Source organism: Spodoptera frugiperda, chromosome 19 (genome assembly GCF_023101765.2).
Source record: "Spodoptera frugiperda isolate SF20-4 chromosome 19, AGI-APGP_CSIRO_Sfru_2.0, whole genome shotgun sequence".
Taxonomy (NCBI): Eukaryota; Metazoa; Arthropoda; class Insecta; order Lepidoptera; family Noctuidae; genus Spodoptera; species Spodoptera frugiperda.
Window position 1 is genome coordinate 1,425,105 of NC_064230.1, and position 27,754 is coordinate 1,452,858.

The 27,754-nt window shown below is 40.4% G+C and overlaps 5 protein-coding genes across 6 annotated transcripts; 3 read left to right on the forward strand and 2 right to left on the reverse strand.

The window, feature by feature from the left end:
- The first annotated feature begins 20 nt into the window (after positions 1–20).
- On the forward strand, positions 21–9,262 carry LOC118280899 (zinc finger protein 54-like). The gene is made up of 11 exons (XM_050700555.1): positions 21–200; positions 732–851; positions 1,645–1,872; positions 2,284–2,460; positions 3,355–3,483; positions 3,797–3,885; positions 5,400–5,522; positions 6,127–6,240; positions 7,154–7,295; positions 7,824–7,882; positions 8,305–9,262. The coding sequence occupies exons 1-11, from the start codon at positions 72–74 to the stop codon at positions 8,486–8,488; spliced, it is 1,494 nt and encodes a 497-aa protein (XP_050556512.1). The 5' UTR covers positions 21–71; the 3' UTR covers positions 8,489–9,262.
- Positions 9,263–11,186: 1,924 nt separating this feature from the next.
- Positions 11,187–15,056, reverse strand: LOC118281164 (COMM domain-containing protein 5-like). Its single transcript, XM_050700610.1, has 4 exons — positions 14,845–15,056; positions 14,329–14,497; positions 13,394–13,525; positions 11,187–11,872 (listed from the first exon to the last, which is right to left on the reverse strand). Exons 1-4 carry the CDS (start codon positions 14,948–14,950, stop codon positions 11,656–11,658), a joined length of 624 nt encoding a protein of 207 aa, XP_050556567.1. The 5' UTR covers positions 14,951–15,056; the 3' UTR covers positions 11,187–11,655.
- Positions 15,057–15,499: 443 nt separating this feature from the next.
- On the forward strand, positions 15,500–16,050 carry LOC118280985 (protein LLP homolog). The gene has a single exon (XM_035601405.2). It carries the CDS (start codon positions 15,579–15,581, stop codon positions 16,029–16,031), a length of 453 nt encoding a protein of 150 aa, XP_035457298.2. The 5' UTR covers positions 15,500–15,578; the 3' UTR covers positions 16,032–16,050.
- Positions 16,051–20,227: 4,177 nt separating this feature from the next.
- On the forward strand, positions 20,228–27,311 carry LOC118280898 (DNA ligase 1). Of its 2 annotated transcripts, XM_050700459.1 has the most exons (3): positions 20,228–20,246; positions 23,522–23,628; positions 24,725–27,311. In XM_050700459.1, exons 2-3 carry the CDS (start codon positions 23,601–23,603, stop codon positions 27,253–27,255), a joined length of 2,559 nt encoding a protein of 852 aa, XP_050556416.1. In that variant the 5' UTR covers positions 20,228–20,246; positions 23,522–23,600; the 3' UTR covers positions 27,256–27,311. The 2 variants fall into 2 exon arrangements, with proteins under 2 accessions (XP_050556416.1, XP_035457182.2); XM_035601289.2 differs by lacking the exon at positions 20,228–20,246 and having other exon boundaries at positions 23,470–23,628.
- LOC118281204 (uncharacterized) lies at positions 21,730–23,072 on the reverse strand. Its single transcript, XM_035601766.2, has 2 exons — positions 22,654–23,072; positions 21,730–21,908 (listed from the first exon to the last, which is right to left on the reverse strand). The coding sequence occupies exons 1-2, from the start codon at positions 22,957–22,959 to the stop codon at positions 21,765–21,767; spliced, it is 450 nt and encodes a 149-aa protein (XP_035457659.1). The 5' UTR covers positions 22,960–23,072; the 3' UTR covers positions 21,730–21,764.
- Positions 27,312–27,754: the final 443 nt, after the last annotated feature.

Genomic DNA, 27,754 nt, shown 5'->3' on the forward strand with positions numbered 1-27,754 from the left:
CAACTATTTTTTTATACAAGGTTGTTTTGTTATTACCGGAGTTTTCTATTTCTCCGTAATAATAAATAAAAATGAATGGAAAGGATAGTTTTAATGTATTAGATATGAAGAATATATGTCAAACTTGCCTCAAAATGCCACGAGAGGTATTTCCAATGACTGCTATGGAACTAAATACGTACCAAAATCTAACTCAAAAGGTTAGTCTTGTGTTTTGTTGATTATTTACTAAGTTTATTTAAATACTGGATTTTATAAATAGCTTTTTATAACATTTCAAAAAGTTAAGTTGTGTAAATAGTGCGTAAAGAAGTAACAAACACAAAACTTGTTTTAAACTTGCGTATTTACTAAATATTAGCCGGGATTTATCACATTGACACTCTTTTTATATGCACCAAAATTCCACATTTATTTTATATTTTTATAATAACTATCGTGAGACGTATTAAATTACCTAAAAATCACAGTTTACTTTCTTATTATTAATGGAAGAAGTACCCCTGTGAGGTCAGAAATTCAGAATCATTATTAAAATTATAAATATTAAAAATCAAAATTAAATACATGGTCATAATCTTAATAACAGTCATATTTATAATCGCAACAACAAAAATGAATTCAAAGAACAGCCTTTTTTTTTTTTTTATAATCTTTGTAATCATGTGCATGTCCGCTGTTGAATAATTACTTTTTCTTTCTTTCTTCCATTGGTGGGATTTCTATTTCAGGTAGTCAGTATGGATGAGAAGCTACACATTTGTCTACTCTGCAAATGGATAATTAGAAGGTGTTACAAGTTCACACTACAGTGCCTGAAAGCTAATGAAATACTCAAAACAATGGAGCAGGTTTGTTATAGTGTAATGTTTGTTATCATTATTTTATTTAAGTAATAGCTGTTCGGCTCACATTGATTGTAGCGTGATGATTTATAGCCTATATCCTTCCTCGATAAATATATATTATTATCTATTTAACACAAAAATAATTTATTTATTTATTTATTTATTTATTTATCCTAACATTACATTTATCATTACAGGCACACCTAATGCGATAAATGCAGTATAAACTTAAAAAATAAAATAAACCAAAACTAAATATCTCTATGAACATAAAATAACTTAACATTAACTTTATCCTAATACTTATTACTAACATTTACAAATTATAGGAACTTTTTACCACAACCTCATATGTTACCCTAGTGAACTCGTTGAGTGTACATGAAAATAGGTCCATCCTATCCGCTATTGTATTTAATGTGATCCAAAGTTTTGCGCAAAACAAACTCTTAAGCATCATAGGCTTAATTTTTTACTGCACAGTTGGTGCGGTGGCTGGGCTTTTGGCTGTCGCGTAACTGGTTCGTAGCTGGTTCGATTCCCATAGACAAGAATAGACTCGGGAGAAAATGCTAGTGTAGGACAAAAGTTTAAAAAAAATTGGATGCATAACGACGGCGCGCTTCGCTGGCCTCTTCACTACTGTCGCGTCGCATCTTTAGCTAGAAACATTCGAAAATTATGTAAATCTTTGAATGAATGTGTGATAATTTATCATATTGTATAGTCAAAATAATTTATTTTTGACTAAGGTAACTACCCAATTAATTTTAACCTATCCCTTACATATTTTCAGGACACAAAAGCCTATAACATTGAACCCACATCATTAAACCTACAACAATCCACAACAGAACTACACTACATAGGACCAGAGTACGACACACAGACTGACAAACAAGCAGACGAGGCTACATGCTATGAGTATGATGGCAGTACAGCTCAGGATGATGATGATGATGATGAGATTCCACTGGTAATGCTGCAAGATGATATCAAGAGTAAAAGGAGGGCTAGTTTTGAGGTAATTGAAGGGATTTTGTATTAAATTTACATTAAAACCTGCGCACGGCGCGTCGCTTTCCGCGTGCCCCTTAAAGAGCCATCAGACCTCCACAGAAGGGGGTAGGCTAGTGGTAGGGGGAGCACCCTGTAGGGCTGATGCCTGGCCCGGAGCTGCGGACTGCCTAGCGGGTTAGCGGGGCTCCGGCTCGAAAATCAGGAGTAGGAACGGGGTGGTTTTTAGTCAGTAACAATTCCTCTCGCCTCGCCCAAGGCGGGAGCAGACATAGGATGATTTTCCTCCCTAAAAAAGGGTGATTTTCTACATCCTGTAAAAAGCGATTATTTCAATATTATAAACAGTTAGTTAATTCCATTTTTAGTTAGTTAATCCAATTTTATTTATTAGTTAATTCTTTACACTCATTTTCAGCGATCCCCACAAGAAATAGAGATTAAACTAGAGCCGATACTTAAAGAAGAGTTTATAGAAGATTTACCAAAAGAGAGAAGTAAGAGAAAGAGAAAGAAAGAGATCAGAGAAGGATTCTCCTCTCGGATGGTGCAGGAGACTGAAGAGTATGTTGTTATTAAGCTTAGTAAAGAGCAGGTGAGGAATATAATTATTCTTTATCTTTTTATGAAGTAGGTGATCATTCGGCGGTATTTCTGAACCGATACGACATTCAAACCTTCAAGAAATGAGCGTATTCCTCTTTAAAAGGTCGGCAACGCACTTGTGACTCCTCTGCATCGCTTACTATCAGGTGATCCGTAAGCCCGTTTGCCTCCTATCCCATAAAACAAAATTGAGGTGACGGATCACCTGATGGTAAACGATCAGCGCCGCTCATGAACATTAGTTCTCACATAATAGAACCAATGAAACAATGTAACCAAGTATTGTATTGTGAACCTGATTGAAAAAGAGTAACCTATGATGTTTCTTGCTCGTTCTTCTACATAGGAATCTACACTTTGGAACGAGCAAATAGCTGCTCTAGCAGACTAACCGACAGACTGACAGTTTTAAATATTATAATATTTGTATTGACGTTCAAAATTGTCTTCCTGGTCTATTTGAAATCAATAATTTTGATTTTGAGTTTGACACACATTAACAGCCTATAATGGCCACTGCTGACCAAAACGCCTTGAGAAAAAGAGTAGAGACGGTTAGAGTCACAGAGAAGGTTTGAGCATAAATCACCACGCTTGCTCAATGCGGGTTGGCGATTTCAAACTTATAATTAGAAATTATAAGCCCAGGTTTGCTCAAGATGTCGGTGATATGTATCCCGTCTGTCAGTGATATCTAAATATTTTTATAAAGTACATATAACTCGGAAAAAATTACATTGGTAGATACTTTGCCGTTGGTAAGATATGAGCCCGCACTCTCATGCATGAGAAGCGGGCGTCTTAAGCCTTCGGGCCACTTCATGACTCAATGACTCTCCATTGGAGCAATACAACCTATAATATTATTATTTAATTATTCCAGGTACTATCAGAATTAGCGGAGAAAGCTAAATCAGACTCGTACATTAGGTCGCCGTATAAATGTGAGCAATGCGTCAAAGGATTCAATTTCGAAGATGTACTACAAACTCATATGGAGAGACATAAACAGGTATGTATTTTTTAAATAATAATTATTTTTACTCATATAGGGTGACTGGTTATTAGTGAACGATATTTAAACACGTGATTGTACTCATGATTACAAACAACTTTCCCGAAGAAACCTTTTCTGTATACTTATTAGTTTTATTTTTATCACAAAATTTCATTAGCACGCGCGCGTAAAGTTCCAAAATTCCTACTAGTCTCCCTATAATGCGGGCGCGCGCCACTCTTTACTCACTTAGTTAGACCAATTTTAATGCGATTTTTCTAAATCATATTTTTATACGTTGTTAATAACTATTTATAATTTATTTTAGGAGCACGGCGCCTACAAATGTGATATTTGTTTCCAATACTGCCCCAGCGTCGTCTCATTAAGAGGACATATCAAGTCGCATACGACGAGGTAAGTGGTGACTCCGTTCCTAATTATTATCAGTGTTTTATAATTATACGTACTTTAAGACGCCCGCTGCTCATGCAAGTGGGGTCGAGCAAACGGCAAGTACCAATGTGACTTTTTCCGAGTTATATGTACTTTCTAAGATTATTTAGACACCACTGACAAACGGTGAAGGAAAACATCGTTCAACCTGAAAGACAAGTTTGAAATCGCCAATCCGCATTGAGCAAGCGTGGTGATTAATGCTCAAATAATGGCCCAATAGGGCTGATGCTAGATCCGAAGCTGCGGACTGCCTAGCGGGTTACGAGCCAGAGCCCCGGCTCGAAAAACAGGAGTAGGAACGGGGTGATTTAAGTCAGTAATAGTCTGACATTCCTCTCGCCTCGCCTAAGGCGGGAGAAGTCATGGGATGGCAAATATCATCGCCCTTACAAAAAATAAATCGTCTTTCCCCTATCCATCTCCAATCCTTCCAGACCCCCCCCCTCCCGTCCAGGACACGCTACACACCTTACGGTTGCAATTTTAATTGTACAGTTAAGCCATACAACCTATACCTTTTTTTTTTGAGGGGAAAATCATCCAATGACCTCTCTCGCCTTGGGCGAGGCGAGAAGGAGTGTCAGACTCTTACTGACTAAAACCACCCCGTTCCTACTCCTGCTTTTCGAACCGGAGCCACGGTAAACCCGCTAGCTAGTCCGCAACTCTAGATCAGGCATCAGACCTACGAGGCACCATCTGTGGTGGTCTGATGGCTCTTTGAAGCATACGCACGGGTCTGGTTCTGGTCGGGCGGCAAGCTACCCTTGCTCGCCGTCCGCAGGCCCGCACTTACGGGGGCCGGAGATCGTCACGCGACAACCTATACCCTAAGGGTCAATTTATACTAGCGCAGAGTTGAAGCGCATCGAAGCGTCTTTCCAAAACTGAATATAACAAATTCAACCTTAACTCCACTGCGTAACACACACATTACTTCTGAGATTTTAAAAAGGCGCCCGCATTCTCGCGTATACGCGCGTCTGTGCGCGAACAACGCTCCGCGCTAGTATAATTTGACACTTACGCTGTGGAGTTAAGGTTAAATTTGTTTATGTGCTGTTTTAGATAGACGCTTCGATGCGCTTCGACTCTGCGCTAGTATTTTTTTTTTTTTATGAAACATAGCCGGTAACGAGCAGACGTATCACCTGATGGTACGCCGCCGCCCATGGACACTTGAAACACCAGAGGCGTAACAAGTGCGTTGCCGGCTTTTTGGGGGTTAGGAATTTGAGGGTTGTTGTTCGGGAATCGGGGATGGGAAGATTGGGAAGGGGGGATTGGGCCTCCAGTAACATCACTCACACAACGAAACACAACGCAAGCGTTGTTTGACGTTGGTTTTTCTGCTCGGCCGTGGTATCACTCCGGTCGAGCCGGCCCAGCAGTGAAGAAGCATGGCTCTTCTTACTTAAAATAAATCGACCTTAAGATTTCTCCTATTTTGTAAGGTTTATCCACATTTCCAGGTATAAATGCAAAGTGTGCGGCCACGTCCGCCTCTCGAGACAGAATCTACTGGAACACTACGCCATCGCACACACGGTGACGCCCGCGTCGTACACTTGTGACAAATGCCAGTTTTCCACCAAGTAAGTCAGGATTTGTAGTAAGTAAGTCGACATTTTTAAACAATCACTATCACTACATAGTATAAAACAAAGTCGCTTTCTCTGTTCCTATGTCCTTTTGTATGCTTAAATCTTTAAAACTTTTTTTTTTTTTGAGGGGGGAAAATCATCCAATGACTTCTCCCACCCTGGGCGAGGCGAGAGGGAGTGTCAGACTCTTACTGACTAAAAACCACCCCGTTCCTACTCTTGCTTGTCGAGCCGGAGCCCCGGTAAACCCTTGTCTACCGTCCGACCAGAACCAGACCAGACTCAAAGAGCCATCAGACCAACACAGACGGGTCCCAGTAGGGGGCTGTTGCCTGATCCGGAGCTGCGGACTACCTAGCGGGTTTACCGGGGCTCCGGCTCGAAGGGCAGGAGTAGGAACGGATGGTTTTTAGTCTGACACTCCCTCTCGCCTCGCCCAAGGCGGGAGACGTCATTGGATGATTTACCCCCCCCCAAAGGGGGTGAAGGGGGATCGAAAAATTGATAAAAAATCTACACTTATGAATGGACGGCCAACTAATATAAATAAGTATAAATGACTTGTATATATGTATGTTTGTATGTTTATTTACAGTAAGCGCACAGTGATACAGCGCCACGTCAAGACCCACTCGTCTCTCGAGCGGCACGCGTGCCACCAGTGCGGGAAGCTGTTCACCACCATGGAATCCCTCAGGGTCCACACTTTGTAAGTCTACCATATTTCTTATGGTATAAGCCGGTAAACGAGCAGACTGATCACCTGATGGTAAGCAATCGCCGCCGCCCATGGACACTTGAAACACCAGAGGCATTACAAGTGCGTTGTCGGCCTTTTGGGGGTTAGGAATTTAAGGGTTGTTAGGGAATCGGGGATTGGGAAGATTGGAAAGGGGGTAATTGGGCCTCCGGTAACCTCACTCGCACAACGAAACACAACGCAAGCGTTGTTTCACGTCGGTTTTCTGTGAGGCCGTATATTCATAGAGAAAAGCTCTACTAGTTTCGAGTCACAGAGGGACTTCTACAGCGTCAGTAGGCCGTGTCTGCGCACGCTGCTTAGTTAATTTAATATGTGTACGTGTCACGATAGTTACCACATTTAATTTTTATTTTATTTTTATTAAAAATATATGTCAATGTTAGAACTATATTTTTCACTGTCCTATATTCGGTCGTTCTCGATATAATAAATTCAGTCGTTCGTGTGCATCTGAGAAAACTGGTGTTTTCAGTGCCGGCGTTGGGGGGGGTCGTAAAGGACCGATGGCCCAGGGCGACAAATTCTGAGGGGCGCCGATGCCGTCGCCGATGGGATCCGCAAAAAACTAACACTTGATATTGCTTCCCTCAAGTGGGCGCCACAATATTTTCGCCCGGGGTATCAGTGGCCCTTACACCGCTGCACTGGCTGTTTTATTACACACACACAACGTCACGCCTTTTATCCCCGAAGGGGTAGGCAGAGGTGCACATTACGGCATTTTTCGAATTTTCAAAAAAAATTCTCGGTAGTAGCACTGGCAATAGGCTCACCCCCTCTTACATGGGACTTATAACACAAATGGTGAAAAGTGGGTGTGCACTGTATAGCGGTTTTATTTTATTGATGTTATTTGCAGACGCCACGACAAATCGAAGCGCCTCCGCTGCGATCGCTGCGACAAGTGCTTCCTGTACCCGTCGTCGCTGCTGAAACACAAGCAGGCGCACGAGCGGGACGACTACTACTGTGTAGAGTGTGATGTGCGGTTCAAGACCCCGGTGAGGCAAACAATACTTCTTTTTCAGTGCCGGCGTTAGGGGGGGCGTGATGGGGCGATGGCCCAGGCCGACAAATTCTGGGAGGCGCACAATAAAGCGCACGAAAAAAATTAAAAACATTTGATACTGCTTCCCTCAAGTGGGCGCCACAATATTTTCGCCCGGGGTGTCAGGGACCCTTACGCCGGCACTGTTCTTTTTTTATGGTTTATACCATAAAAAATCACCTGATGGTAAGCAATCAGTACCGCCTATGGACACCAGAGGCGTTACAAGTGCATTGCCGGCCTTATGGGGTTAGGAAGGGGGATTGAGACGATTGGGGAGGTGGGTAATTGGGCCTTCGGTAACCTCACTTACACTTCTATGTACCGTTCAGTGCCGAAGCATGGCGAGCCCACACTTATTATATCTCCCACTTATTAGGTCTACAACCTGCGATGTCAATTTTTCATTATTGTACTATGCCAACCCCTTCGGGGATAGAAGGCGTAACGTTGATTTAACATTCATTTTATTTTGTTACAGGAGAACTTAAGACTGCATTTCAAGAAAGCTAAAAGACACCGAGACTCTTCGTCCTACAGGTAAATAAGGACTAGTTTTTAGGGATTTTTTGAGGGGGATATCAGACTAAAAACTACCACTTTCCTCATTTTTTTTAACGTTGATGAAAACGTCTGTGTTTGGCCACCAACCCGCTTACTGCCAGGCAAGAAAAGTAGAAGCCGGCAGATTGTTCCATTCCCTGGCTGCACGGATTAGGAACGTGGATTCGAACCGTTTCGTTCGTAGCCAAGGGAAGTCCACTCTGTAGGGATGCTAGTGGGCTGACTTTCTACTAGTCCTATGTTGAAAGCATGGCGTTGCGCAGTCTTGTCTATTTATTTATATTTTTTGTCTATCCACGATCGATTATTATAGTCTTGTTTGACCGGCCGATCACGCTCGACTCAGTGTTTTTTGGGCATTCTCCTTTAGTCGAATTACTAATACTTCTTCCCAACAGGTACGTATGCGCGCAATGTCCGCTCCGCTTCGTGAGCGCGTCGTCCCGCGCGGTGCACTCGTCCCGCGCGCACGGCGCCCCGCGCACGCACGCCTGCAGCGCATGCTACAGGACGTATAGCTCCAGGGACGCTTTGAGAGCGCATACCTGGAGGGTACACCAACGGGCTAAGGGGGGGACATAGAGGGGAGGGAGATTTAAAGTCATAACACACTTAAGGTAAGCGTCCACAGGCCCGCATCGCACGCAACGGATTTTCGTTTGTCTTGTATAGAAACTCATACAACTGCGTCCACTGATCCGCATCGTACGGACCGCATCATCAGCAATGCCTACATGCGATGCGTACTGATGACGATATACGGAATGCGTACGATGCGTGCGATGCGGGCCTGTGGACGCTTACTTTTAACGAGCACCGATCCAACCCAGCAATTAACTTGTCAGTTAAATTTGAATCTTAAAGAGTATGTCGTATGATATATTTCATAACGTCAATACAAAAAAGTCAACATAGTCGCATTGCGCTTGCAGCTCGCAGTCGGCGCGTTGTAAGCTCGCTGGCAGCTAGCGGTAACCACAAACCAGATTTATGACTGCATAGTTGGAGCGGTGGCTGGGCAACTGGCTACCGTGCAACGTGTAGCGGGTAGATTCCCGCACGGAACAACTCTTTGTGTGATCCAGAGATTGTTGTTTCCGGTCTGTGTGTCACGTGTATGTGAACTTGTATTTTTGTAAACGTATTCACGACACAGGAGAAAATCCTAGAGTGGGGCAACGTTTTTTTTAAAGAAAATAAAAAAACAATTTGGTGCCACGCCGTGCCGGAGCCGTGTTTGTTATGTGTGTTTTGACTTTAAGGGGGTAAGGGGGGTAACAGATAAGGGGGTAGCCTATATTTGTATTTGTGATATAGTTTATAATCATAATGACTGAAAATAAGAATCTCAAGGCAATTTGTAAATAAAAATAAAGAAAATTTTCCAAATAATTTTATTTGTTTTTCTTAATAAAAATATATTCTATGATAACAATTTATTTATTTATTTATAATTTAACTATAATATGTCTTTTCAATTCAACGAACACATTTCATATGTTATTTTATTTAAATATTAAAATTAAAGATTAACAGCTAAACATAATTCGTATAATACTAGCTTTTACTAGTGGCTTCGTCCGCTAATGTATTTCTTGCATGTCAAAATGTATTTCCTAAGTAAGTGAACTTTTTTTATGGAACACGTCGGTAAGCGAGTAGACGGATCACCTAATGGTAAGCAATCGTCGCCGCCCATGGACACTTGAAACACCAGAGGCGTTTTAACCTTTTTGCACCATCTAGCTTTATATAATGCATGCTGTGAAACTCTAATTGGTATTTACTTAAGAAAGTAAGCGTAATTAAAAGTAAAAGTTATTTATTTATTTATTGGAAACTCTACATCCAATAAATAAATAAATAAATTAGTTTTTATTACAAGAATGCGGGCGAAGCCGCAGTGCAGAAACTAGTTATTTATAGGATTTCTTTTTAAGGCAAACATTTTTAATTTTTTATTTAGCCGTGAAAGCGTTTTCAACGTCCTTAAGTTTCAATTACAAATATTTTTTTGGACAGATTTCGAAACTAGTTTTAATTTTATTGCGAACATAATTAATTATATAGGGTGACTGGTAATTAGTGAACGATATTTAAACACGTGATTGTACACATGATTACAAACAACTTTCCCGAAGAAACTTTTTTTGTATACTCATTAGTTTTATTTTTATTACAATAATAAAACAACAAAATTTCGCGCGCGCGTGCTTTCGCATGATCAGCTGTTAGCAGATAAAATTCTAAAATACCTAACCAGTTACTAGACTTTCGATAACGCGGGCGCGGACGACTCACCACGCATTTTGTTATTGTTTTATAATAAAAATAAAACTAATGAGTATACAAAAAACGTTTCTTCAGGAAAGTTGTTTGTAATCATGAGTACAATCACGTGTTTAAATATCGTTCACTAATTACCAGTCACCCCTATATATAATTATTTATTATAATTAAATATTTGTGAAGAACAATTAGCACCATTTACATGCATGCCAAAGCTTCGAAGTACAAATTAACTCGAAGAGAACAATGCACTTTTTGGCTTGCATACTGGGCTTCTGTCGCTCATTTTTCGTATATGGTCAGCAAAGATAATAACAAATATGTGGTTTAAATTAACGCATATATATTTACTCCATACGGTATATACAGTAACAATTGAAAAACAACTTTATTACTATTGAGATAAAGACTAATTTCATATCATAAACTCTTACCAATGGGGTATTTCAATATAGCTACTTATTTTATTTAGCAGAGGACTTTATACGCGACTTTTTTATGGTATAAGCCGGTAAACGAGAAGACGGATCACCTGATGGTAAGCAATCGCCGCAACAATTGCGTTGCCGGCCTTTTGGGGGACGTTTTAAAGGGTGTGATTGGGCTTCCAGTAACCTCACCAATACAACGAAACACGACGCAAGCGTTGTTTCACGTCGGTTTCCTGCTCGGCCGTGGTATCACCCCGGTCGAGCCAGCCCAGCAGTGCCAAAGCATGGCTCTCCCACACTTATACACCGTTGTTTGCTTTGACTGCCAATAGAAAACGTTTGAAGGCAAATCCTCCGCTAACGTCGGTCACCGGTGACCACCGCGGCGTTCAATGTGTTAAAGTCCGCTACTAACAAATACGTAGGCACTTAGGATCGATTTATACTAGCGCAGAGTCAAAGCGCATCGAAGCGTATTTCCAAAACTGCACATAACAAATTCAACCTTAACTCCACAGCTCAATTTAAAATAGCGAAGAATCGAAGCGTTGTCCGCGCACAGACGCGCGAATTCGAACGAATGCGCGCGTCTTGTTTAAAATCTCAGAAGTAATGTGTGCGTTACGCTGTGGAGTTAAGGTTGAATTTGTTATGTTCTGTCTCGTTGGCCGAGTGGTTGCAAGTGCGACTGCCGGACAAGTGGTTTCGGGTCCGATTCCAGGGTCGGACGAAGTATAACAGGACTTTTTCTGGATTTTCGAAAATTTATGAGTCATAGCACGGAGTCTGGAAATGTGCCCGATATATGGCAATAGGCACACCACCTATTACATGGGACTTACAACATAAATTGTGAAAAGTGGGTGTACATTGGCATTACGTGCCATAATGTGCGCCTCTGCCTACCCCTTTGGGGATTAAAGGCGTTATAAAAAAAATTGTTATGTTCAGTTTTGGAAAGACGCTTCGATGCGCTTCGACTCTGCGCTAGTACAAACTGAACCTAACTTACCCCCAAGAAAACGTATGTCATTCCTTTCTCATACATTTCCTTTTCTCTAACACTATCATGCTCTTCAAAGCACTGGCTACAGTGTACCTAAGTTCATGGAACTTATCATACGATAGACGGTACATGTGTGTTTGTCCGTCTGTTAGATGCAGTATTAATATTATATGCGTGTCGCGATGAATAATTTCTTTGGCGCGCTGCGGAGAAGGGTTTTCCGATGCTATTGTTGATTGGCTGTGGAATAAAGAAAAATCGTTTATTTCAATTAATACCTAAAGGTAAGCGTCCACAGGCCCGCATCGCACGCAACGGATTTTAGTTTGTCTTGTATAGAAACTCATACAACTGCGTCCACTGATCCGCATCGTACGGACCGCATCATCGACAATGCCTACATGCGATGCGTACTGATGACGTCATACGGAATGCGTGCGATGCGGGCCTGTGGACACTTATCTTAATTAGGTACTTTTGAAACATCAAATTGAATTGTCTGTCAGTCGGAAAAAAATTAAAAACCATTTTTTTTATATAAAAATCTGGGATTTTCTCGTGTGTCGCAAGTCTTTGTGAGATCCACAAATTGTTGTTTCGGGTCTGTGTGTGTCATGTGTACCTAAGTGTGAACTTGTATGTTTGTAAACGCACACACGATCCAGAAGAAAAATCATAGTGTGGAGCATTGCTTTATTAAAAAAGTAGCGAAAAGAGACCCATGGACACTCGCAACACCAGAGAAGTAACAGGCGCGTTGCCGGCCCTTTAAAAAGGAGTACGTTTTATTGAAGGCCTTTGGCGCTGGCTCCACGAGCGAGAGAATCGCGACGAGTCCGCCCTTATATCGTCGGATAATCTTATTTTTTTTTTTATTTTTAAAAACGTTGCCCCACACTAGGATTTTCTCCTGTGTCGTGGGTGCGTTTACAAACATACAAGTTCACATACACATGACACCCAGACCCGGAACAACAATTTGTGGATCACACAAAGAGTTGCTCCGTGCGGGAATCGAACCCGCTACCCGTTGCGCGGCAGCCAGTTGCCCAGCCACCGTGCAGTCAGTCATCAACGAGCCGCGTTTCGTCGCGAGTCGTAACGGTATCGCAGCGTTTCCGTGGCGACTCGTAACGGTATCGCCGCGTTTCCTTGACGACGCGTTTAAAAACCTTCTCGTAACGAGAGGCAACGCTGAAATGACGCTGCGCGCCCGCTGCGTGCTCGTCGCGAGGGCCAGCGCCTTTCCAGTGCCGGCGTAAGGGCCACTGATAGCCCGGACAAAAATATTGTGGCACCCACTTGAGGGAAGCAATATCAAGTGTTCGTTTTTTGCTAATCCCTTCGGCGGCGGCATCGGCGATGGGCCATCGGCCCATCACGCCCTAACGCCGGCACTGCGCCTTTCAGTCAGTTGGGGAGTTCATCATGTTCAGCAGTAGACGTTCTATGGCTGATATGATGATAATGATCTTTCTTTTTTTAAAAAAAATACCTTGCGTGCGTTTACATACATACAAGTTTACATACACATCACACCCAGACCCGGAACAACAATTTGTGGAACACATAAAGAGTCCGAAAAGGAATTGAACCCGCGACACGTTGCGCGGCAGGCAGCGGCAGTTGCCCAGCCACTGCACCAACCGTGCAGTCTGTCTGTGAAGCTAGATGCTCGTTTCAAAGTGTAGCTTCGAATGGAGAAGAACGACCAACAAATTCCATATAACATTAATTTAATAAAATCACACACAATCTTACCAGAGCGAGATGTCGATCTTCCAGCTGATGCTGAGCAGCCCCGGCTTCACGCGGAGATGTGTCGGTATGTTCTCATACATCTTGTCCGTGCACAGTAGCGTCGTGAACTCCGATACACAGTCCGGAGAGAACCTGGAATGAATATATTATTAGAACGTGTGGTGTGGTTAAATTAACTAAAAATCACGGTTTACTCACGTAAATTAAAGGAGAAAAGCTCTACTAGTTTCGAGTCACAGAGGGATTCTTCATCATGAGCAGCGTGCGTAAACGCGGCGACGTCGCGCAGCCTTTTTTTTGGTGACGGGGTGAACCCTTTAAAGGCGCCTAGCTTTTTGGGGATAAAAGACTAGAGAGTGTGGGATTTTTACCTCACTAAAACCACCCCGGTGGCCACTTTCAGCACCTGTAAGAGGCACCAAGATCTCTAATAGACCTGCTCCGGTACCGCCAGACGTCACGCAGCCTACTGTCAATATATATTGTATGTCATATCAGTGTATATTAGACTGTGCGTTGCCGCTGGCGGCTTTGCGCGCCCATCACGCGTTCTACCGGCAAACACGCGCGTTGTTCACCAACTCCGACGGGTGCGACGATGTTATGTCGCTCGGTAGATTTACCAGCGGCATAGATACCCGATTCCTGGGTCCACACAAAGTAGTCTAATAGACTACTCAGCAGTAAGTTGGCTGCGCGACGTCACCGCGTTTGGCACTCTGCTCATGATGAAGAGTCTCTCTAGGTCTTGAAACTAGTAGAACTTTTTCTCCAAATATGTGTTTTTTTTTTGTAAACATATTCAACGCCGTGGTGGTCACGGTGACCGACGCGACGTCAGCGGAAGATTTGCCTTCAACAGTTTTCTATTGGCAGTCAAAGGCTTAAAATCTTAATATTTTTTTTCTTTTTCTTATTCATGTAAATAATCTCACCTCAATCCTTCCAGAAACATCTTAACATCCTCGCCACCCCACGGTTCTTTAGTAGCAGACCGCAGTCTAGAGAAATGTCGGACCACTGCTCTCACTGCTGCAAACTTGTCCGTGTTCATCAAACTAGAGGTCCTGCTGTCCGGGTTACCTTCCAACTCTTTTAGAGCCACTGCGGAGATGAAGATTGTGTTAATGAAATTAAATATAAGATAAGCCTAAGGTAGTTTGTATGTAACTATTATTTTCTATAGAGAAATTTAGTATAGAGATAGGTTCTGACTTGGGTTATAGGATACTTTTTATCCTACGGGAAAGCTAGCAAAGCCGAGGGGCGGACTTTAAGCGTATTCCGCTTGTTAAATATGATTATGATAAATAAAATTTATTTATGCGGAGTCTTAGCTGCACCTCAGTCTATGAGTATCCAACAATATTCACCTAAGTATAGTATAATGTACCACAAAAACATTAAGAATCATGAAAAGTAATTTAAAACTTTTTCGTAATCATACTTACGAATAACAAAAGGTTTAATTTCCTTTTTTTGAATTTCTGGCGTTAATAACGACACAGCCGTCCATTGTGAGGGACTCTCTGTTAATAATTCTAGCTGTTGTGACATATTATTGAGCTTATTATTTTAATTAAAGCATTTAAAAACAGCAAAATAAAAATAAATAATCGGTTCACATCAACAAATTCGACTACTTTTGTTGTCAATTTGACAGTGAAAGACTTATCATGGAATACGTAGAGTCGGACCTATTTTAGTAAAAAAATATTTAGTTTTTAAAGTTCGTTTATTATAACAAAATATAGTTTTTACTTCTTGAAGATTTATATAGTACTAACAAACCAACGAACCGCACTCCGTTTTACCACCAATGCTTTTACCTGATTTCCTGCTTTTCTCTTAAATTTTATCCTGAATTTTCTTCGTTATAAACCTCACGGAGCCCGAAACATTTCCAACGAATGCAAAACCGTTGAAATCCGTTTTTGAGTTTTGGAGTTATAGCGACAGGAAGGAAAACCCGACTTATTTTTTTATTATAGACTAGTTATTATTAAATTAAAATATAATTTCTGTTTGTGAATATATTTGTTTATAAAATCGACTAATCTATGGAATAGACAATAAAAATCCCCATCACTACACAACTTTGACATTTGCCATTGACATTTCATCCTCTCATGTGCTTGCCGTCAAAAAGCACGTCGCGTAAAAATATTTTTGTTTATTAAAAACCATGGCGAAATCACTTAGAAGCCGTTGGAAGCGAAAATGCAGAGCTATAAAGCGGGAACGTTACGCTGTGAAAGAACTAGCGCGACTAAAGAAGATGTTAGGCGTCAAAGATGAAGAAAAACCAGAAACTACCACAGATGAGGTTATGGAATCGGATCAAGTCATTTTCCTCGACGCTGGAGCCTTGAAAAAGAACGCAGAGAAGAAGAACAAGAAGAAAAAGGAGAAGGAAATCGCTGAAGAGGCTGCTGAGGACGTAGAAATGAGCTCGGACGACGAAAATGTAGTGGTCGATGGTGATGGAAAGAAAAGAGTTTTTAGCACGAAAACACTCAAGGATCAGAACGGACAATACCCAGTTTGGCTACACAAGAGAAAGATCGCGAAACTCAACAAAACTGGCAAGAAAAATACTAAGAAACGATCGAAAAATAAGAAAAGGAAACGGCTTTAATAAATGTTATGTGTATAATGTCTGTTGTTTTAATGTTACACCATATTTTTAAAGGCAAGTAAATTAGTGATACTATTGTAATAAAATTAAGTATACGAGTTGTTGTATTATCGTTTATTTGCGAAAGCAAAACAAACAATGTCATGCCTTTAATCCCCGAAGGGGTAAGCAGAGGTGCACATTATGGGATGTAATGTCACTATACAATGTACACCATTTGTGTTATAAGTCTCATGTAATAGGGGGTGAACCTATTGCCTTATATAGGTATTTACTGGACACACTTCCAAACTCCATGCTTCTATTGAGGAATTTTCGAAAAACCAAAAAAAGCCCAGTAATCTTTTAAGTACACATAGCCTATTAGTTAAAGCCCCTAAAATTCAATAGATTAAAAAAACACTAGTACATGTGTGTTGTGTACAATTGAGAATGTCACACCGTAAATTAAGAAATTACCACACATTTAAATATATGGTAATTTCTTAATTTCAGCCTCATCATACCCTAAACTTAACTATCTAAAAACATTTTAAATTATCTAAATCACTACAAAGTACAAAACAAAGTCGCTTTCTCTGTCCCTATATCACCCTATATCCCTTTGTACGTTTAAATCTTTAATCCAATAGATTTTTTGAAATAGATAGAGTGATTCAAGAGGAAGTTTTATAAGTATAATTATCACCTTTGCACTCATGCGAAGCTGCAGTGGGTCGCTAGTTATAAATAAAAGTACCTGGGTCAGCACTGTTGCAACATCATAACAATAAATTGTGCTGCATTGCAAAATGATCCCATATCTATATTGTACACATGTTAAAAGGTTTCATCACCTAACTCTAGTGTTGCAGGTGTACTTAGGCTACGGTGTATGCTTATGGTAAAATGGGGTGAATAGATGTTAGAACATGTTCCCAGCATTTATTCACCCCGTTTAAAGGTACCATCATAATTCTAGGGATGATCAATAACTAAAACGTAGGAATTCCATACATAAGGTAGACAGACAATCTGATTATGGTTGCAGGTCGCTTTCAACCGGCCTATCTGTAAGTCATTGAGAGAAACCTAGGTTCAAATTTCATCCCGGCCATATCAGCCATTGGACTTTTTTTAAGTAGGATAGTTATGGCAGGCAAACACAAATTATCAAAGGAGGTTCTCAATTTGACCTGTATGTATGTTTGTGTGCGATTATCTCGCGTTTGACTAAACCGATTTTGATGCAGTTTTCAGCATAGTATTTTTCAGACTTAAGAAAAGATTTTAGGCATATTACTTGACTTAAAAATGGAGGCCCGCACTTTAACTTTTGAAGGCGGTTCCTGAAAGTGAGGGTGGTTACCGGAGGCTCAAGAACCCACTTCCCCAACCCCTAATTCCCCAACAACTCTTAAATTCCTAACCCCCAAAAGGCCGGCAACGCACTTGTAACGCCTCTGATGTTTCAGGTGTCCATAAGCGGCGACGATTTCTTACCATCAGGTGATGCGTTTGCCCGTTTACCGTCCTACACCATAAAAAAAACCAAATTGTGTGATCGAGTGAAAAATAGTGTTATTAGAGAAACGTGTGGATTGAAAGGCGAAAATAAAACCCAGCGAGAATCGCACCCGTAACACAACACAGTATACTGTGTTACTACTAACTACTAACTACTAACTACTGCAGTAGTTAGTAGGTAGTCCAATAAACAATTACCTACTTCATTAATTATTATGTTATCGGCTTACCCACGTAACAGTTTGACGAGGAACTCGACTAGTTTCAAGCCATGCTAGAGGCTCATATTCGTGAGCAGCATTCCGCGACACACGACACGGCGATTGTAGTCAGCTACAGCGCTGCTACGCTACTCAGTCAGCAGCGACGACTCGCCGCATCGTTACGTGACTAAGCCGATGAGATGAAATGGCTGAGCAACTGGCTGTCGCGCAACGCAGCGGGTTCGATTCCCGTACGGAGCAACTCTTTGTGTGATCCACAAATTGTTGTTCCGGGTCTGTGCGTCATGTATAGGTACCTATGTGAACTTGTATATTTATAAACGCACCGTGAATCTTTTTTTTAAAACAAAGAAAAAGATGTCATAGTAATTAAATTAGTATGTCTCACGAAAGTTATAGTAAAATATTATAACATTCACTACATTCCAAACATAACAATCAGATCGATTAGTCGGCCGGCAGAATGCAAAATAAATCTGATTAATGAGGCAAAACAACATCGCTCAAATTTTATTGCAATAGTCACAATCATTGTTTAGAAAATAATTTTATGAATAAACTTAACGAGCGTTCTTACACCATCCGATCCGATATCGGTGTCGGATATCTTTTTTTATAGTATAATGTATGGCATGGTATGATTTGCAGGTTTAAAAGTCCCAAATAAAACGGTAACGGTTTCCAATATTAATACTTACCAGAAAAAATTAAAGTATCATATAAAACTCTTCCGTTACTTTTTTTCACCAAAACCATCAGCGGTTGCTTAACTAGGATTACCGGGTGGTAAGCAATCGCCGCCACCAATGGACACGAAACACTAGAGGTGTTACAATTGCGTTGTTTTGAGGGTTAGAAATTTAAAGGTTGTTAGGGAATCGAGGATTGGGAACGGGGGAAATGGGCCTCCAGTAACCGCACTCACACAACGAAACAACGCAAGCGCTGTTTCACGTCGGTTTTCTGTGAGGCCGTGGTATTACTCTGGTCGATCCGTTCGTGCCGAAGCATGGCTCTCCCACACTTAAAAATGTATAGGTAGAGATTATCTCTTTTATTGGGCTATGAGCAGGTAGCCAATAAACACAGACAGACAAACGACCTGATTAAGGTCGCAGGGAGCCGATGGATTGGGCTCGCTGTTATAGCAGCGGTAAGTCCCCTCTTTGAGGAGTGGCTAGAGAGGCGTCACGGCGTCCTCACCTACCGCCTGACGCAGGTGCTTACTGGACACGGAAGTTTCGCCCGGGTGTCGGCATTGCGTGGACCACCCGGAGGACACGGTGGAGCATACAGTAGCGGTGTGCCCTGCATGGGCTGAGCACCGCCGTGTCCTTAGGGATGTGATCGGCGACGGTGACAGGAATGGGACGCCATCTCCTCCTTCTGCGAAGCAGTTATGCTAACTAAGGAGGAGGCGGAGCGCGTGAGGGAACGATCCTCCGCCGTCCAGCCGCCGCAGAAGACACTCCGGGCGTCGGGGATCGCGGGACGATCTCCGGCCACCGTAAGTGGGGTCTGCGGACGACGAGCAAGGGTAGCTCGCCGCCCGACCAGAACCAGACCCGTGCGTACGGCGCGTCGCGTTCCGCGCGCGCCTCAAAGAGCCAGACCACCACAGATGGGGCCCAGTAGGGCTGATGCCTGATCCGGAGCTGCGGACAACGTAAAAGGTTACCGGGGCTCCGGCTCAAAGCAGGAGAAGGAACGGGGTGGTTTTTAGTCATGCACAAAAAAAAAAAAAGGGAGCCGATGGATGTAGGTGACTTCCAACCGGGCTATCTGGAGGCCTATGTTCAGCTGTGGACGTCTTGTGGCTGATATGATGAGGGGACCCGTCTGATGAATTTGCCAAGGGTCTCATACGTTATAAGTTACGCCACTGTTTAAATAGGAGTAGGCGAAACCGTGTAAGAAAATCTAGTTGTAAAATATCTTTATTCTTTTTTATTTATAAAGAAACATTTCCCCACTCTAGGATTTTCTCCTGTGTCGTGTGTGCGTTTACAAACCTACAAGTTCACATACACATGACACCCAGACCCGAAACAACAATTTGTGGATCACACAAAGAGTTATTCCGTGCAGGAATCGAACCCTTGTTATGTAGGGCAGGTAGTTTCCCAGCCACCGCGTCAACTGTGCAGTCAAAATAAAAATACAATCGTATCGTATTCCTCGATGTTTTCCTACGCTTTTTGTCAGTGATGTTTAAATAATATTAGAAAGTACATATAACTCGGAAAATAATGTCTCATTGGTACTTGCCTATTGTCGGTCGGTGACACTTAAATCGGATCGGATAGTGTAAAACGCAATAACATTAATGAGACATCAAATCTTACTTCTTATATTAAATCTTCAATATTATATTAAGTAATCAGTTGCTCTTGAGTAAAGACGTTAGTGAAATTATTTCTGTATAACTGTGAATTTTATTTTTTTAATAATAAATAATTTTGTTGTTTAGTGTCCACAATTGATCGTGAGATTTTAAAACTTGATACAAATGGCGAATTTAGTATTGAGTGCTAAAGCAGTTTTAAACATTAATTACCTATTTATTGTAATATTTTTTTAATTTAATATCTGTTTATAAAATGTGATTTTAGGCCTCTGTGTACGCCTTTAGGGAAAAAGGCGGGACGATACGTGTGATACGATACGCAACGATATACGATACGTAGCCTCTCAAGTCTCAACCGTCGAGCGCATTACCAGGGTTCGGGCTCTATACAGGAGTAGGAACGGGGTGGTGTTTAGTCAGTAAGGGTGTTACCACACCAATCGATCGATGGTAGAATGGATTAGTCGACGTCGATCGATGGTTTCTACCACACCAATCGATCGATAGCCGATAGATACCATCGATCGATGGTGGAATGGATTGGTCGATGTCGATCGATAGATTCCAGCCGGAATATAATAAATCTACCGACCGACCGTAACTCGACCGGTATCCGTCGATCAATTAAAGCTACTACACCAATCGATCAATGTCGATCGATGGCATCGATGGACTATCGATCGATAGGTGTGGTAACACCCTAAGCCTGACACTCGCTTCACCCAACGTGGGAGAAGTCATTGGATGATATTCCACCCTCAAAAATAAAAATGCTTTAATTAGCAGTTGATAATAATAGTTTATTTTTCTATCGTCAATTTATAAACATACATGACTACAATTAATAACATCGTAACACGAATTCGTTAAAGACCTTATAGGTTTTTATATTTTACAACCTACAACTTAGTACTAAACAGTTAAGAAATTTGGAAAAAAATAATATCACAATGACACACAAGTAGGTATGTGCACAATTTTTTAAACAAACGTTGGAGCTGCCTACTTCTTTCTGTCTGACTTAGGAACAGTGTTTGTATGATTTATTCTTTCGAAACTTTTTAACTTTGTAGCATAAACATCAGGCCTGGGCATCAGGCCTTAGTACGAGTTTATTTTACGTTTAACGAGATTGAAACGAGAGCGCGTTCGAAGCACTGATTGGTTGGTTCATTCGCCTCGACCAATCAGAGCGCCGTACGTTTTCTCTCTTCTTTTTCGTTTTCGTTCAATTCGTACGAATGGTACATACAGCCCATTAATTCCATCTTAGGCTAGTCTCCCAGGCGGGAGAAGTCATTGGATAATTTAGCACACACAAAAAGCACATTTCACATTACTGTCCTATTAGTGGCGTCAGTGACCTGGGGCCTTAGTCTGCTTTTACAATTGTGTCAGAATGGTCGACAGCTATACAACCTACATAGCTCCGTCCCTCTTGCACTGCTCAGTGATCGACCATTCTGACACAATTGTAATAGCAGACTAAGGTATCTATCGGCGGTAGCAACAATTAAACAGGTAACAATGAGGTGTTTGCTTAGGGCGCTCCCTAGGATAAATCCGACTCTGGTGAGAGGCAGGTACACAAACTCCTACCAATGTTTCACAGACCTTCCATTACACTCCTTTCTGCACATATATATATAATTACTTTTAATAATACGGTTTGTAAGACAGAGCTCTGCCCTTAGCCTTGTCTAGTTCCAGCCGATGGCTATGTCCTAGTATATGTCTGTTTGCATAGTGCAGCATCACAACCACATTGCATACGGTGCAGTAATGACCCGGGGTGTTGAGCTGAAAAGAAAAAAAAAACATTAAAAAAATATTTTAAGGGGGGATAATCATCCAATGATCTCGCCTTGGGCGAGGTGAGAGGGAGTGTCAGACTCTCTCTGACTAAAAATAAAAACCACTGATCTCGCCTTCGGTGAGGAAAGACTGGGAGTGTCAGACTCTTATTGACTAAAAACCACTCCTTCCTATCCTGCTTTTCTAGCCGGAGCCCGGGTAAACCTGCTACAAATCTGAACACAAATCCATACAAGACATAATGTGTTTTCTACTAATCAAGCCCTATCATTTTAAACCTACAATGGAGGTAGTTGTGAAAAAAATTAGATTATAATAAAATTATATGATCATATTTATCTGATTGAGCTCAAATCCCAATTCAACAAACACCAAACGGGTTATCATCATCATCATATCAGTCACAAGACATCCACTGCTGAACATAGGCCTCTTCCAATGACTTCCAGATAGACCGACCTGCATCCAGCAGCTCCCTACGACCTGTATGTCTATAAATCACTACATAGTATAAAACAAAGTCGCTTTCTCTGTCCCTATGTCCCTTTGTACACTTAAATCTTTAAAACTACGCAACGGATTTTGATGCGGTTCTTTTTTAAATAGATAGAGTGATTCAAGAGGAAGGTTTATATGTATAATACATGCATAATATATCACCATTGCACCCATGCGAAGCTGGGGCGGGTCGCTAGTCTTTGATAAAAACAAATTATGAAACAAAACAAACCTTTCTAAGTAGATTCTCTTTGTATTCGTCAATATGCGGGTACCCTTCTAGGATCTTTCGATGATTTTCCGACGCTTTATGTCTTTCTTTGCAAATCACGTCTCTCACCATTTCTGTCTCACAAAACACGCATCTATACAGCTCTCCTGCCGTCAGGATGCCATGGTAAGCATCAGAGGAGACCACAAGCTTTTTCCCATCTTTCAAAGTGACTATCAAAAAATTTTGTGGCTCATTAAAAACTTGGGTGCGTATCTTCTCTTCGATTTTCGCGTTTTTCGGCTGTCTTAATGCTGGAAACGCCATCGTGGTTAAGATAGATCTTGCTTATTTTATTATTTTAATGAAAGACACACACAAAATCGGATAATAAGAGATGATATGTAAAGAAAATATATTTCGTAACTTCGGGTAGAAAAATTGAAATAAGCCGCCACTAGTGATGGGCATTGCAGTTTAGTCTTTAATTAACTTACTTGTCAAAATTCTTGCGTTTTAGTAATTTAAATTGATATTATTAATCGAAATAATTATAATATAGCCTTTTATTGTTAAAACCAAGTTAAAACTTACTTTGATTTTGTAATAAAATATTTTTCATTTTTATTTAATCATTCAAGCGGACGGCGATCTATAAAAATAATATTATTTCCAAATTTCTTCTGCATTGAAGAAAATCTGCTTCACTTTAATGTAATGACTAGCAAAATCACTTTTATAATAGGATAATATTATACAAAACATAATTATTTTAAATAGTTATAACATAATTCAATTTTATAAACACACTCATAGAACAAAACTGCTTTAGCCTCGCAAGCAAACTCGCCTTATCAAAAAAATAAGTGTTATTTTACTACTATTGCAGGTTTTACGAGCTCGCGGTCATATCTCAAATTTAAAGGATTTATTACAAGCCATTATAAGTGACTAGTTCAGAATCTAAGATGTACAATGTGATTGCATATTATTTCTGTAAGTATTGTTGTTAGAATTGCTTAATACCTAGCTTATAATAACTATTGTGAGACATACTAAATTAACTAAAAATCAGTAGGCTGCGTGACGTCACCGCGTCTGCGCACGCTGCTTATGATGAAAAGTCCCTCTGTGACTCGAAACTAGTAGTTTTCTCCATTAATTTATGTGAGTAAACCGTGATTTTTAGTTAATTTAATATCTAAATGAAAATGGTATAAGGGTACTTTTCCACCAGAGATGTGTTATGCTACGTTGCTGTGGATGCGCTTCGCTTCCACGAATCATATTCATTGGTATATTGGCACTGGTGGAAACGGACTCAGCTAAGCTATGTTTTTATATGGAAAGATGAGTGCTATGGATGCGTGCAATAGATGAGTTCCATATTATCGATACATCGCATATTTGAGCTACGCATCTTCCTCACACAGCTACATACCTAAGTATCAGTGGAAACGGTCACTCACTGTTTCACAGCTTAGCTATTACATCTTCGTAGCATAGTTACATAGCACATCTCTGGTGTAAAAGATAACTTAGAGTGAGTAGAACACACTCTAGGCTTAACCGCTTCTGATATGATCAGATTTTAAATATCATTAATGATTAAAACAAAGTACAACACTGAGTTTTTTTATATATTTCGGATTGTTTATTAGTCCCCAGTCCAGTCTAAACCAATAGAAAATAGGCATCAGTCATTCCAATTAGATAATATTATAAATTCGAAAATAAGTTCACGTGTTACTTACATTTTTAGGCCTTATCAACTTAACTAATCTTAACACATTGAACGCCGTGGTGGTCACCGACGTTAGCGGAGGATTTGCCTTCAACAGATTTCTATTGGCAGTCAAAGACTTAATTATTATGTTATCGCTTTACTCCCGTAACTGTTTGACGAGGAACTCGACTAGTTTCAAGCCACGCTAGAGGCTCATATTCATGAGCAGCATTCCGCGACACACGACGCGGCGATTGTCGCGCTGCTACGTTAACTAATCTTCTTACATATTTGCAAACATGTTACACATAATTTTAATTAAAAGGTAGTATTATTATAATTGATAAAATCTTCTTTTCTTTCCAGTTGTCGTGTACGTCTGTAACTCAAAGATGTCTGCGATCCCTATACCTCGGAAGACGTCAAGAGAAACATCATACGACATCGATGCATTCATCGATCAACTTCTCGCTTCTAGAAAATTCGACGAGCTAACCGAAGTCTTCGCTGACAAAGCTGCGTACAAAATAAAAAATCTAGATCAGCCGTCAGAAACACAAACACCAACCGTCAGAACAGACGTCGACAGAATTATATGGAGTAAGAAATCCCACAAAAATACCGACAACGAACAGACAGACACACATACTGAGCTTACCAGCATCAAATTACATGATGACGACACAAACAGTAATGAAACCCGACATCAAAACCCTATTATATCTCTCAAGAATGGTGAAATATTGCCCAATAATAGTTTAAGACTTAAATACAAATATTTAAAAAGGAACGCTAAGAAAAAGAATTCAACTGATCATAGTAAACTTAAAAAGAAAGATAGCAATGAGGAACATGCGTTAGATAATGACAAACCTAAAGATAATGACGATCCTAAAGAAACTAAAAGTGAAGTTAAAGAGGAACGAAGTGAAATAAATGGAAGTCACGAGAAACGTGAACTTTATCACAATGATAGAGATCAAAATATTAAAATTGATCGCTTATGGGACCAAATAGAACACAAAGGTGAACATGGTTCCCTAGAAGACCAAAATAAATCTGAACATTCTCATTCACACTCAGATGACGATGCAAGCGATGGAACTCATCCAAAGGAAGAACATATGGGACTTGTCAGACCAGAATTTAAGAGTAAAGCTGATAGCGCGAATCTTGAACACGCAAATAATACATCAGAGGAAACAAGTGGAGAAAGCCATCATGGCGTCGCTTCAGACGAGAAGAGTCACGAAGCAAACGGTCATACAAAAGAAATTACTCAAACACAAGAGCCTACAACCAAAGGAGAAGAAAAGGTCTCCAATATCACTAATAACACCATGCTAATAGAACATACTAATGATATGATAAGCGCTGCACATTTCAGAACTCAGATTTCAGAAGAAGAACAAGCAAAGAGTGACGAGAAAGAAAGAAGAATTAGAAATATACCTGACAGCCAATTGGAGAAGTTACTAAAAGAACAATCAACAGATGAAGAAATGGAAGCAGAAAAACATGAGAAAGACACACAAGAGGAGGAAAGTAAAGAACGCGAGAAGTTGGAAAAAATTCTCAACGATAGGCTAGAGGAAGAAGAGAGTTTAAGGAATGCAGAAGTAATTCATGAGAGAAGCGAACGACAGTCGCATGCACTTGGTAAATATGAGGACAAGGATGTAGAGGAGAGGAAGGTAGAGGAACAAGAAAGAGAATTAGAACCACCAGAAGGTAATGAAAACATCTTAGAGAGACCTAGAGCAGAATTAGAAGAGGAACTAAAAGAGGAAAACGATAGAGAACTAAAACAGATTGCTGCGTGGGCGGCCAAAGTGCCAAACCCCAGGGAGACAGATAAGGAGAAGTGGAGAATACAATCAGACAAAATATTAAAAGAGACTAACGCGCGTATGAGCAAAATGTTAAAAGACCAAGCGAAAGATCTTGAGAAAAGTGCAAATATATCAAAATCAATTGAAGCGGCAAACTTGGAGAGGGCAAAAAAAATTCTTAAAGAAAAAATGAAGTTCGACGAACAAGCAAAAGCGGAAAATGAACAGCATAAGAAAAATGAATATGAGAGGTTAAACAAACTTCTTAAAGCAAAGGAGCAATATGATACACAATTGAAAGAAGAATCAATATTACACGTAAAACAGGCAAATGAGCGAATAAGAAGTAGAGGAAAGGCTAAAAAGAAAGAAGATGCAAAGAAAATCCCTGAAAAGAAGGAAAAAGAAGACAAAACACATAAAAAAGAAATCCACGTGGAACCTATGAAAGCAAAAAATTTAGAAACTGAGAAAGAAAAGAAAAAGGAACGGATTCAGAAAGGTAAAAAAGAAGAACCCAAGAAAGATCAAAAAAAGAAGAAAACTGAAAAAGTAAAGAAGATAGAGCCTAAAAAACAAGAAGAGAAACCAAAAGCATCAGAATCTTCAGATTCCAGAGCCGAAGAAGAATCAGAACAGATAACCACTAAAGAACAACAAATACAATTCAGGGCACAGCAAGAATACCAGAATAAGTTAGAAAAAGAGATAAAAGAAGATGATGAGAGCTGGGAAGAGTCTGAATCAGAAGCGCCTAAGCCGAGGCGACTGCAATCGCAAATACAGAGAACCAAACCATCTTTTAACAAAGTTAACATTGAACCATTTATCGATAATGATTATAATAATCGCATAGTAGAAGATGAGGCAGACGCAAATGATGAAGAGTCTTCAAGAGAAGATGAATTAATGATAATGTCTTCTACAACTAATCCAATAGCGGTGAGAAGAGAAGGGAATAAAGTTTACACCTATGTACAAAATCCGGAGTACGCTGAATATCATGAGGAGTATGCTAAAGCGCAAAAGGAACACCCATATAATCCAACTGATTTTCTAAAGTAGTTTATTGTTAATATTAATTCTATTGCTGTGAATATTAAATTATATTAATTTACTGATTTATGGTTTTTTTCATTGCGGGGTGATTACACCACTAGGTAACCTATTAAGGTTAGCTGGGTTAAATTCACATTGTGTCAATAACTCTTCGCCAGTTATGTTATGTTATGTTATGTTACAAAACGAACACTAATTTTATTGTAACTTTCGTGAGACATACTAAATTAATTATTATGTTATCGGCTTACACACGTAATGTTTTGACGAGGAACTCGACTAGTTTCAAGCCATGCTAGAGGCTCATATTCATGGGCAATTCAATTACGTGAGTAAGCCGATAACATAATAATTAAAACGAGCCCTATATAAATAGGGTTATAAAAGACTGCCTTGTTGGTCGGGTGGTCGCCACTGCCGGACAAGAGGTCTTGGGTTCGATTCCCGATGCACGTAGTCTGGTATTGTGCTCAATTTATAGCAATAGGCCCCTGTTACATGGGAC

What these genes read in the sequence shown, in the direction of transcription:
- LOC118281164 (XM_050700610.1), bottom strand. Translation starts at nt 14,950, where the DNA reads ATGTCACAACAGCTAGAATTATTAACAGAGAGTCCCTCACAATGGACG. An exon ending in AATTAAACCTTTTGTTATTC is followed by an intron (nt 14,498 to 14,844) that starts GTAAGTATGATT and finishes TCATCTCCGCAG; the next exon opens with TGGCTCTAAAAGAGTTGGAA. An exon ending in ATGTTTCTGGAAGGATTGAG is followed by an intron (nt 13,526 to 14,328) that starts GTGAGATTATTT and finishes TATTCATTCCAG; the next exon opens with GTTCTCTCCGGACTGTGTAT.
- LOC118280985 (XM_035601405.2), top strand. Translation starts at nt 15,579, where the DNA reads ATGGCGAAATCACTTAGAAGCCGTTGGAAGCGAAAATGCAGAGCTATA.
- LOC118280899 (XM_050700555.1), top strand. Translation starts at nt 72, where the DNA reads ATGAATGGAAAGGATAGTTTTAATGTATTAGATATGAAGAATATATGT. An exon ending in ACCAAAATCTAACTCAAAAG is followed by an intron (nt 201 to 731) that starts GTTAGTCTTGTG and finishes TTTCTATTTCAG; the next exon opens with GTAGTCAGTATGGATGAGAA. An exon ending in AAAGGAGGGCTAGTTTTGAG is followed by an intron (nt 1,873 to 2,283) that starts GTAATTGAAGGG and finishes ACTCATTTTCAG; the next exon opens with CGATCCCCACAAGAAATAGA.
- LOC118281204 (XM_035601766.2), bottom strand. Translation starts at nt 22,959, where the DNA reads ATGGCGTTTCCAGCATTAAGACAGCCGAAAAACGCGAAAATCGAAGAG. An exon ending in AAGAGAATCTACTTAGAAAG is followed by an intron (nt 21,909 to 22,653) that starts GTTTGTTTTGTT and finishes TTTTCTTTTCAG; the next exon opens with CTCAACACCCCGGGTCATTA.
- LOC118280898 (XM_050700459.1), top strand. Translation starts at nt 23,601, where the DNA reads ATGTACAATGTGATTGCATATTATTTCT. An exon ending in TGTGATTGCATATTATTTCT is followed by an intron (nt 23,629 to 24,724) that starts GTAAGTATTGTT and finishes TTTTCTTTCCAG; the next exon opens with TTGTCGTGTACGTCTGTAAC.